Raw genomic sequence first — 12,192 nt, 5'->3', positions numbered from 1 at the left:
AAATGTTCTTAAAATACCAAAAGTAAAAGTACTCGTTATGCAGAAGGTCCCATTTCACAAGTTTTCAAATGTATAAAAATCCTTTGAATAGCAGATCTACAAGCTCACACAATACAATTATTTATTTGACGCAGAGAGAGAGAGAGAGAGAGAGAGAGAGAGAGAGAGAGAGAGAGAGAGAGAGAGAGAGAGAGAGAGAGAGAGAGAGAGAGAGAGAGAGATTTGTGAAGCTGTTGCATTTGACCAATGAAATGAATGAACCTCTGGATACCTCCGTTTGAAGATCGCGCAAGAATGAACAGCTAAACTGTTGATAAATAGATAGATAGATAGATAGATAGATAGATAGATAGATAGATAGATTGTAGGCTGTGTGGAAATAACTGCAGTGTGTATTTATGTAGTAACGGTAACAGCCAGAATAGGGGGACACCAAAACATTCTGGGCACTAGGGCTAACTGGGCACCTTGGACGAGTGGGCATTAGGGACATGTGGACACTTGGAAGAGTGGGCACTTAGGGTGGATAAGAGTGGGCGGTAGGGAAATCTGGGAACCATGAAGACTGGGCACCGGGAAAAAATGGTGTTAATAATCAATGTTAATAAAGAATACAATCTCACAGGCAATGCACATAGTGCCCACTCTCCCTGGTGCCAAGATGTCCCTAGTGCCCACATATGCTGAATCCAATTAATACATCAGCAGAGATGAGAATTACGTATCTTCCCGTCCGTCCGACCGACAGACAGACAGACAGACAGACAGACAGACAGACAGACAGACAGACAGACAGACAGACAGACAGACAGACAGACAGACAGACAGACAGACAGACAGACAGACAGACAGACAGACAGACAGACAGACAGACCCAGGCCTTGCATGGAAGCGCACTCAATCACACTAACCGATGCGCTTACTTTAGTTGTAATATAATAATTATAATAATCCTACACTTCGCAGATATAAATTATTATATTATGAATCACTAACCAATTCAGACATATTTTATACATACGCTATTTGAAAATAGCAGATCTACAAGCTCACAATAACAGTTGTTGTGAGCTTGTAGATCTGCTATTTGTTGAACAACATGTTGCTGAGCGGTACATTGCTGGAGATAGATAGTTTGATAGATAGATAGATAGATAGATAGATAGGTAGATAGATAGATAGATAGATATTTAGATAGATTTATAGACAGACAGACAGACAGACAGACACGCCTTTTTTTTTGGTTTAATTTTTTTCATTTTTCTTTTCTGAAACTGCTCCATTAGCGGCACTAAGGTGGAGCTTGGAGCTTTGGGGTCCATAGCTAAAACCCCCCAAAATGTCAGCCTACAGTGGGCTGTATATATGTACAGTACACGTTGTGGAAGTGCAGATAGCCTAATTAATTTAGTTCGAAAATGCATCATTATGGATTGTGGAAGCAAACCAACTTCAGTCCACAAATTATTTTTTAATAAAAAAAATTAAATAAAAAAAACTTTTAAAAAAAATGTTTTTTTATTTTATTTTTTTCCGGGGGGGTGCCCCATATGCACCCCCCCGCAAAAAAAAGAAGTTAGATAGATAGGATTTATATCTATGCATCATTATGGATTGTGGAAGCAAACCAACTTCAGTCCACAAATTATTTTTTAATAAAAAAAAAGAAAAAAGAACTTTAAAAAAAACTTTTTTTTAACTTTTTTTTTTTTTTTTTTTTTTTGCGGGGGGGTGCCCCATATATACCCCCCCCGCAAATATCTATTTTTCGGAATGGCAGGGTTTATTCCAAGTTTTCAAAACCCCCCCACTCCTACACCCCCCCATTCCGAAAAAGAAATTCGGAATGGGGGGGTGTAGGAGTGGGGGGGGGGGGTTTTCGGAATGGGGGTGTGTAGGAGTGGGGGGGTTTAGGAATGCGGGGGTGTACCCCTGTTAGGTATGGGCATAAGGTTTTCAAAAACCATCAGAAGCAAGTTGGGATCGCCCCCTAGTGGTCTGTTTCCAATGAATCCAATATTAGATAGGTTAGTATATGGTTGAAACCCCAAATAATTTATAGAAGGTATTTTCAATGGATTATGTTACTAAATAACATACAAAATATCTAGGAAAATCAAACTTCTGGAAAGGCATCGTTTTCAAGATGGCACATATTCCCTCCCAGTTTATAGGCATTTTAAGCTCCTGGCATTTTAAGCTCCCGCCATCTTGAAAATGATGTCTTTTCCACATTTTTTTGTATGTTATTTAGCATACCCAATAGTAACAGAATCCATTGAAAATACCTTCTATACATTATTTGGGGTTTCAACCATATACTAACCTATCTAATATTGGATTCATTGGAAACAGACCAATAGGGGGCGATCCCAACTTGCTTCCGATGGTTTTTGAAAACCTTGGGCTCTATTCAGAGCCAGATTTGAACAAACCACTAATTAGGGATGAAGGACTAGGCAAGAGGCGTTTCCCCGCAAAATTCGGTATTCTATGGCACCCCCGTGACCCGCCAAACACCTGAGCTACCCGTTACATTATGCATAGGTGTGGTTTGGGCGTTACAATGATAAAACCAATCACCGTGCCAGAAGCCATTGCCTTTAAGAGAAGACTGCGCTAGCCGTCATCCCGATCCAATATATGCTCTAGCCTATCTACCTGTCTGCACTGTTGCCTGGTCTGATTATTATAAGCCACATTGGGCTTGTTTTCCTTCTTTTTTTTTATTTTATCCAAATACATTTTTATATTAATTTGTAGCCTATTGTGTTCACAATAAGCTTGTCATATTAGTCAGATCCGGAATAGTATATGAAAGCCATTTAAAATATGTATACTATTGGTACACACTGGCTGCTCCCAAATAATTAATTACATCATGTTGCGACAACGCTCCTACGTGGTACACAGACAAACAGTAGCACATGGGTATAATAAATTGGACAGTTTTAGGAAAGGTCTATAGCCTACAGTATGTACTCACGTTGGCTGTTATCGTTCTATTTCCACCGTTCTAATGGATTCCAGGGGTGTGTAAACATCTCTGAAGTTGCTCCATAGTTTCCTCTGAAGTGACGCAGTTAATTAAAGTTAACTTACATCCATATTGTCCCCGTTATCTTTCATCATCCACCTTTGTTCAGTAATCCCGAACAGAGCTAAACTTTAAGTTTACATCAATCAAAGCCTCTCAAATCCAGACACATTGCTGCGATGCGTATGTGCGTCGCCTATACCTACCCAAAATAACAGACATACAAGCTATCAACGGCGCTGCATCATGTCGTGTCGACAGCTACAGATCTGTTATTTTGGACAGCACAATGAGGCGCGCGCGCGCCACGGAGTAGCCTATCACTAAACCAAAAACATTACATTACGTGGTCAACAACATAGCCTACTAGACATGTAACTTGCTTGGAGCTTTTAATGCAGTGGTTCTCAACCTGTGGGTCGAGACCACAATGGAGCACCCAACGCCTGGCGAGCTTGTAGATCTGCTATTTTCACAATATTTATCTGTGGAACCGAGTCAAACAAAATGGGGGGGTCCCCAGTTCAAATATGGTTATTTTGGGGGGTCATGAACGTAGCGTTTGCATGGGAGGCGTTGTGAGCTTGTAGATCTGCTATTTTCAAATAGCTGATGTATATGTTAGAGTGCTCATGTGGCCCATAGTCGCTTGACTCGCTTCTTTTGGGCTGGTTTTCCTAGACCTGGTTGCTTGTTAGTTGTTTTTCCTCACAACACTGGCACTGATGATAACTAGACGGCAGCCGTCATAGAATCAAAATGACCCCGCTGGGAGTGGTGGTGGCGTTTGTGGTAGAGTGACCATGGGTTTGTATGAAGAGAGATAGCGCATTTGCGGTAGAGTGAGCATCGGTTTATATGAAGAGAGAGAGCGCATATGCGGTAGAGTGAGCATCGGTTTATATGAAGAGAGAGAGCGCATATGCGGTAGAGTGAGCATCGGTTTATATGAAGAGAGAGAGCACATTTGCGGTAGAGTGAGCATGGGGTTGTACAAAGAGAGAGAGGCATTTGCGGTAGAGTGAGCGAGCATGGGTTTGTATAAAGAAAGAGCGCATTTCACACACAGATCATTCATATATTACCAAGATTTAATGAGAAATAAGGCTTCTTTAGAAAAATGACTGATGGGCTGGGCTGGGTCTAATTTGTCAATTATTAGTCGAGCCGGGCTGAAATATTTAGGGGATATGAAAGCTCTAGTTAGTAGTTTGAAGTGCTCATGTGGCCTTAGAGTTGCTTCTTTTTGTTTTCATAGACCTGCGACTGCGGTTGCTTATTTCTCTCCAAGGCTGGCAACACGGCTCATGGTCCAACGCACAAAGCCATTGTAGTGTCTGTGTGCACTTGACGGGTGATTTTATAAACCAGCGGGTGCTTCTAGAATCCACTATCCCCCGTCCCCAAGCCGTACCCATGTGTGTCTGTAGAATTGCAATGTGGGGGATATAGCAACAACACGCCCACGGACACACCTCCACGCGCAAATAACGGCGTCGGCATAATGGTGACGGGTAGAGCAGGTGCTAGAATAACCTATTGGGGCGGCGCAGGTCCATTATCCCGATTTAACGGGGAATTTTTGGCCTGTGAATAGAGCCCCTAATGCCCATACCTATCTTGATGATTTCGGCCGAATTCCCTCCATATTGAACCTGGACCTTCACGCACAAAGTATGTGAATCCTCCTATACAATACTGCCCTGCCAAGCCAAAGTGCATTAACTACGTTTTTGGACACACCGACTTATTTGTGTATCCCAAAGGTCAAATTAGCCTTTGTGATTTTGGGGGATAAACAATTACCTCAAGAACAGATGCACAATTAGTGTAATGTCACTTACATGCCGATATCTCATTTGGCTGACCAGCTGAATCACTTTTAAACCCATTTTTCAGTGTTTTTTTTTTTCTCGTAGTAACTGCACTTTGGCTTGGCAGGGCAGAATACACATACGATAGGTATATTTTTTTATGATTCCAGAAGTGTTTACATTACAGACATCTCTATGTTGTATAGATGAAGTACAGAAATTGGCCAAAGTTTTGTCTTGATAAGTGCATTGTTTAACACTTGCATGACTGGGGTTTCACCATCCCATACTGCCTGATTTGGGGATCAAAAAGACCGTTTTTCCAGCTATTCTATTGGTCACTGTCTCCCCTCTGTGCTCCAGACGAGCTGACACCTTCTCCCCCACACAGTGGGGGTTCCATTGTCTTTTAAATAGCTATTAACATTTCAATTGCACTCTGCTCAGTCAGTGAGCTAACATATGTTGTTGTAGGCAGGCAGAAACATTATAAAATAGTCTAACTTGTAACTTGTAATGGTAACTGCAGATTCTGTATGTAAAATCTTTATTTAAAAAAGCGTATAAAACAGCGCGATCTGTAGCATTACATTAAACTCTTGAGGGAAACATGGATTAGCCACTGTCTAATTACGTGACTATCTCCATTGTCCAAAACACATGGATATCTCTTGACAAACCAATATTACTATTATTCATAATAATAATATTCACATTATTGCCTGAGTGTAAATCGTCTCCTTCTGGATCAGCTGTCCACGCAGACAAAAACGTCTCCTCTCCTCCTCAGCGCAACAAGTGAACACATCGCTATGTTCCACTTCCACATTCCTGCTCTACTCCTGCGCTAAATATCTGATCTACAAACATAAAACAGTCGCTGCCTGACGAGCCCGCTTAGATCAGATCTGTTGGCGCAGCATTATAGAACAGCGCGATCTGTAGCGAACACATCGGTATGCTTCACACATGTGCCCAATCCTGCGCAAAATATCTGATCTACAAGCACAAAAAAGTTGCTGCGTGACGAGCTATATGCTTGTAGATCTGATCTTTTTCCGCAGCTTTGCAGTGAAAGGGAAAGTGGAAAATGGGTTGCCAAATTTTGCGAGAGAAATAAGCAGTCAGGTCTATGAAGATGTTACTGCATGCGTTGTGCCCTGAGAAAACACTGAGGCATGAAGCAGTGTATTTCTGTCTGTCTCCTATATGTCATCATGATTTGTGATTTGATGTGTGAGTCCTTTTTATTATTATTTATTTGACAAGGACAATACAAAAACAATGAGTCAAGTTATAAAAACATGAAACCATTGCATTGTAAATGGGGTTTATAGCAGAGGCTAATTTGCAACCCCAGTCCCTGGTTAGACCTTTCTATATAAATATTTACTAAATAAAAAATAATTTACAAAAGGACATGCATGAAGCTCTAATCTAAACAAGTATGAAAAGATATTTATATCTGCAAAGTAACTAGTAACTAAAGTTTTCAAATAATTGTAGCGGAGTAAAAGTAGGCCTACAAGATTTGCCTCTGAGCTGTAGTGGAGTAGAAATTTATTACCATTATAATGTAATAAGGGTAATAATAATAATAATAATAATAATAATAATAGAAAGACGTGAAAAACAAGCCCAAAGTCGCTTATAATAAGCACATTAAGCAGACATCGCAACATAGACAGCGCGCTCGCTGTGAACAATGACGGTCTGCGGGCAGGTCTGCGGTGGGTCTCGAGGTGTCAACTGCTCTTCCCTGCAGAGGGTGGTGGGAGAGAGGGTGAGTGCGGTCAAATTAGCCGAAATATAACGGCTGGGATGGTCTAATATGAAATTAGCCCCATATATGGGGCTAATTTCATATTTATAATACGTTTCAGAAAGAAAAAAATTATGATTTGTAGGCTATCAAATAGTTAGGAAAAGTCATGAAAGGGGAACTTTCGCGGAGCTTCATGAGAGAAGATAATCCACTTTCAATTCTCAAAATCATCCAGATTGACCGCTAGTCACGGAAGTGTTAATACTAGTTTGAAATCTGCAATTTTTCATTTTTCTGCAAATAAGGAGATGGACTACAATACCCACAATCCCTGAAAACTCTGTTCAGCTGTTTCCAATGCTCATTTGTTATTTGCATGGGCACCTTTCTCTCAAATTCATTTTGGGGGTGAAGTAGCTCAGGAGTTACTGCAGTGTGTATCTGTGAGTCAGAAGGTCCCCGGCTTGGTTTGGCTTGGATCCAGGATTGATATAAATTGACACACACACAAATCATGACTTTAAATCAATGCATGTGCACTTTTTATCACATTCACTGCCAAAACCGCAAATTCTCGGGATAGCAATCAATGGCGTTTAACGCCAATACCGAGAATTCTCGGGATAAGGTATTTTTTGTGTTTTACATTAGATTGGGTCCTTCCGCACATCGTCGGTTCATATCATTCATCTAGATTCTAGACCACAGATAAGTTGAGAAATCATGTGATCCGGTCACGTGATCACACAAAACACGTTATTACAAAACACTAAAGCCGCCATAACGTCAGTCAGGGGGTCCGCAGGACCGCCACTCCGCGATCAAACCGAAAGTTTGATCCAAGCGAGCACATTCTGACTCTAGACTATCAGTGAGCAGTGAGAGCAGGCGGGGGGCGTTCCTGACCTTACACCGAAAGTTTACACAGATCTGCCGGTGAGACGTCGTTATGCCAGTTAATTCCTCCCCACACACATTTCTGTGTTGTCACTGCTGTTGTATCCTACTGACTCACCTGCCAGTGAGGAGCCTCCACCGGGAGGACGTAGGGCTTTCGTCCTACTTTTCCCGCCCAACACTCCCTGCTGACAGGTGCCCCGTAGGATTATGTGCAATGACCAATCCCTGCCCGGCTTCCCTCCCCCGAACACGGGCCAATTGTATTTGTATAGACGCCCGACAAAGCCGGATGCACCACGGTGGATTCGAACCCACTACCTCCGTGGTGGTGGGCAGGGACTTTACCACTGCGCCACCTGTGCACAAAAAGATCTTTGAACAGATATAACTCATGCACTGTTTGATCCATGAAACTTCTTTATACTCGTGTCTTTCCTCACGAGGAACAACTGTGCTGCCTCCCTTCCCTACTTTTAACACACAAATTATGGACCAATATCGAAAATGCCAGTGGAATAAACATTTGTATGTGAAAAAATGTATCCTCCACAAACACATTCATTTTGGAGTTTTATTCAGATTATTATTGTGCCTCTAACTGCATAAATGCAGTGTCAACATTTTCCACTTTCCACCTTTCAAAATGATTTCATAAAGAAATGTCATACTGTAATTTGATGTTATAGAGTGAAGCTGCAGACAACCGGCACCCGCATTTTCGAGGAAAAGTTGTGCTTTTTAACCAACGTCCTCAATAGTTTGAAACTGCAGAACACTTTGCACCTGTATGCCACCGACACCCTCAGTCACATTGCTACAGTGGGAGAATTCTGTCTGTCACTTTCACAATGGGAGGGTGAGAGGACAGCAGAGAAAGAAGAGATGGAGGACATCATAAAGATGGAGGACATCAAAAAGAGGGAAGATGCACGTAAGAACTGGGGAGAACGCTTCATGACCATGTTTGACAATGATGCAACAAGACGTGAGGAGCTGGAGAAGAAGCTGGGTGTGATTCTTAAGCGCACTATAGGAGGCCTGGAGAAGCTAAATAAGTTTGTGGATGCTGTGGAAACACTGGCGGTCACCTCTCTGCATGTGTTTGTAGAGGAGAACCAGTGTTTACAGCTGCCAGAGGGGACAAGCTTTAAGAGTGTTCAGGCTGTCATCACTGCTGCAATCCAGGTCTGTCCACTCCTCCTGCAGTTTAAGAGAGAAGCAAGTACCTTCTTCTCTCCCAGCCTTCATAATGTTGAAGTGCATTCATTGTATCTGGGCAACTACATATCTAACACCCAGGAGATATGTAAGAGAATGGAGAAAAGGTACGTTAATTACATTAGGGACTCATACACAAACTCAAACCTAATTTGTTCTTCATTCATTGCAAAACTGTTGCACAAGGCATTATCAAATGTTTAGCAATGTATCACAATCTTCTCATTCATAGCTCTGGCAGAGAATTTCTGAATATGAAGCTTACAGAAACTGTGGTCCAACTGACAAATGTGTCTGAAGATGACATACTGGATATGCTTGACCATATCAAAAATTTCACTGCTATAAGGTAACTATCAAAAAAGAAGATACACACTTCATGTGAAGTTCCTCAAAGTACTTGAGCCTCTTCTATTCAACCTATACATGCCCCCCTTATTCAATTGGCCACAATCTCTTACCATAATTATGTGGATGACACTCAAATGTACATTTACCTAACCAGATGACTATGATTCCATAGATTTGTTGCATTGGTGCATTGACCAAATCAATGACTAGATGTCCTTCAGCTTAACAAACACAAAACTCAAAAGATCATTACCTTTGGTGCCAAGGGGTAAAAAGCCTGTGTTAGTGTCCACTGCCCACCGTGTCTGTGAAAGCTCAATCTGGGAACCCAACGCCAAATGAAAAGGAAAAACAGTGCCCTCTGCTGTTTTTGACTATCTCAGTTGGCTCTTGGAGGAAGTTGACGTAGCACCTGTGCGCAAGGAAACCGGGGTTTTGGTCTGCCTTCAGCGCATCACTTCTGGTGGTGCGACAATGTTTTCATTCCCACTAACAATATTTCTACACGGAACACTAACACCACTTCTCCCAGAGAACATGGATCGTTTTGGTTATAAGCCCACTTGTTTCTATGATGAAAGAGCAAGTTAAAATGTGAATATCTTTCCGTGGTTTTGTCTGCTGGAAGCTATTGTTAAATTAGTTTCGGTTTGTTTCGAGTGGGGAAGGATCGACGGACACGTGAATCCCGCCCACTACATTTGATTGGGTAAAGCGCGGCCTGCTTCCTGATCTGAAGGCACGCCCACTTGTAGGCCAGTGCGTACGCGATATGACGAACCCCCCGACAGATTCAAACGCAGAGCAGAATCTGTTCTTGAGAGATTACTCAAAGCTAAAAGCAAAGCCAGAAAACATGGTTTAATTATGGATTTAGATTAAAAATGTAATACCACATTGAGTCACAAAGGTCAGCCTATTATCATCTTAAAAATATACAGTAGCAAGAATTAGAGGATTCATGTCTATACAAGACTTAGAATAACATATCCATGCCTTTATCTCCATCAATTTAGACTACTGTAATGGTCTTCTCTGTCACAAACTTTTAAGTTTAAAGTTTAACGCAATACACTTCTTTATTGCCTTTCTTTCCCTCTCTCAGGAATTGCCTTGACTTTAGAATTGGGTTCTTGTTCCAGGATGAATGCTCCTCTGCCTTCACCGAGAAGTTCAAAGAGTGTAAACCCATAATGTTGAAGTGTCTTACTGAACTGGAGGAAACTGCTGTCACACTAGATAATATGAAGAAGGGTGCTCAGATCTCCAATGTAACAGGTAGCTCAGCGGGAGTAGTTGGGGGTGTGCTCTCCATTGTTGGTCTGGCCTTGTCCCCTGTAACAGCTGGAGCGTCCCTAGGTCTAACCATGATGGGGGCGGGGTTAGGAGGTGCCAGTGGAATCAGTGGTATAGTCACCACATGCATAGACATTAAAGTTAATGAAACACAGCAAAAGAAAGCCGTTGAGGTATTTGACAAATTCATGGGAGATGTGACGAGCCTCCAGGGGTATCTAGACGAGGTGTACAAGAAAGCAATCACCACACTGGGAGAGGATAACATCGTCCTGGAGGGAGAGCTTAGTAAAGCTGTGATCACCTCTGGTACAAATGCGATGGTCCAGGACATTAAAGCAGGCTGCAATTTGATGGTCCACAGAATTACAGATATAGGCATGACAGCATCCAAAGGGGCATCGGCCATCGGAAAGTCAGCTCGCCGTGGTTTCATTGGTCTAAATGCCCTTTTCATTGGTGTTGATATCGTATCCATCTACAAAGACCTCATCGGTCTGGCAAAAGGCAGCAAGAGTGGAGGCTCACAGATCATCCGAGCCAAAGCTTCACTGTGGCATTCAGAGCTGGACTCATGGCAGAAGATCTATGACTCTCTATCAGCAGAGAAGATAGGGTACCTTGATCTGCCTTTTATCAAGAAACGGTGAAAAAATCAGATCTTATCCTCTGAGGGGGGGGGGGGGGGCAGGGGAAACATAAATACATATTTACATGCAGTATACACGTAGGGTTGCCACCTTTCAGAATTTGAAATAAGGGACACTTCTTACGGCTGAGCAAAATCTTTTTTGGGGGAGCCAGTTTTATAGTAATTGTTACGTTCCACGTAGTTTTGTCTGGGATTCTGTATTCCTTCCCTTGTCTGTCTCTCCTTCCCTCTGTCACTCACTACAGGTCTCATCAGCTGTCAATCATCCTGTAACCTGGCTCCACCCTCATCCAATCACCACCATCTGCTGTCTATAAAAGGCTGGGTCCCATCTTGGCTCTTTCTCTCTCAACCATTTCCTGTTTGTAGCCCTGTCTGTGTAGCCTTGTTTATAGCCCTCCATTTATGTTCCCAGAGCAAACTTTTGTCATTTAGTGTCTGTTCTCCTACCTGTAATCTACTTAGTATATGCTGCTGCCTTGGGACAGGAAAGACAGAGGCCTCTATACATAGACATCACGTAGGCATGCAGAACCTTTGTTAAGCACATTAGGTAAGGGGTGGTTGCCACTTATGTATTTTTGAACATTGGTAGAGTAGGTAGGCAGGCTTTTGTTTTCACTATACTACATAATTAGTTAGTTAGTCTGTCGTTTGGTTTCCCTAACTGCTTTTGTTATTTTGGCAACACCCGTGTCCCCTGGTAGTGGCTTACTGCTTTGTTTATGCCCTGTGCATAGTGTTTATGTAAGTATTGTAAATATTATTCTGCTTAAGAGTAAAAGCACCTTGCACCTTTTGCTCAAAACCTTGTGTGGTCTCCTTTATTTGCACCTCATGCTCAACAGCCTGGTAAAATATCATTATGTTACAAACTCTACCCTAGACCCTAAAGGGTTTCGTAACAGTAATAGTTGAAATTAGGCCTTAAATGTCACATGTTCAAGCATGTTCAAATCATGTATACTTTACCTTATTTCAAACCATTTTCTAATGCATGCAGGCTTGTCAGGTGCCCACAAATGCTTTGATTTAATTGACATTATTTCACATACCATGTTAGCCTCTGGGGTCGCTTGGCAGACAAGGAGCTGTGTCAGTGCTTCCTGGCCTCTATGTTGCTTAATTCTCACTTTATGTTGTTTACATCATGGATTAT

The 12,192-nt window shown here is 42.1% G+C and overlaps 1 protein-coding gene across 3 annotated transcripts in view; it reads left to right on the top strand.

The window, feature by feature from the left end:
* The window catches only part of LOC308081004 (uncharacterized protein), a 37,295-nt gene extending 26,252 nt beyond the window's left edge, over nt 1–11,043 (top strand). For all 3 annotated transcript variants that reach the window (XM_080457408.1, XM_080457407.1, XM_080457409.1), the window contains 3 exons: nt 8,203–8,841; nt 8,967–9,083; nt 10,191–11,043. In XM_080457408.1, the coding sequence (XP_080313534.1) occupies nt 8,203–8,841; nt 8,967–9,083; nt 10,191–11,031 (1,597 nt within the window). In that variant the 3' untranslated portion in view covers nt 11,032–11,043. The remainder of the gene's footprint in view (nt 1–8,202; nt 8,842–8,966; nt 9,084–10,190) is intronic.
* The last annotated feature ends 1,149 nt before the right edge of the window (nt 11,044–12,192 follow it).

This window comes from Gymnoscopelus braueri (assembly GCF_963280865.1).
Source record: "Gymnoscopelus braueri genome assembly, contig: SCAFFOLD_310, whole genome shotgun sequence".
Classification (NCBI taxonomy): Eukaryota; Metazoa; Chordata; class Actinopteri; order Myctophiformes; family Myctophidae; genus Gymnoscopelus; species Gymnoscopelus braueri.
This window is presented reverse-complemented; position numbering and strand designations above follow the sequence as displayed.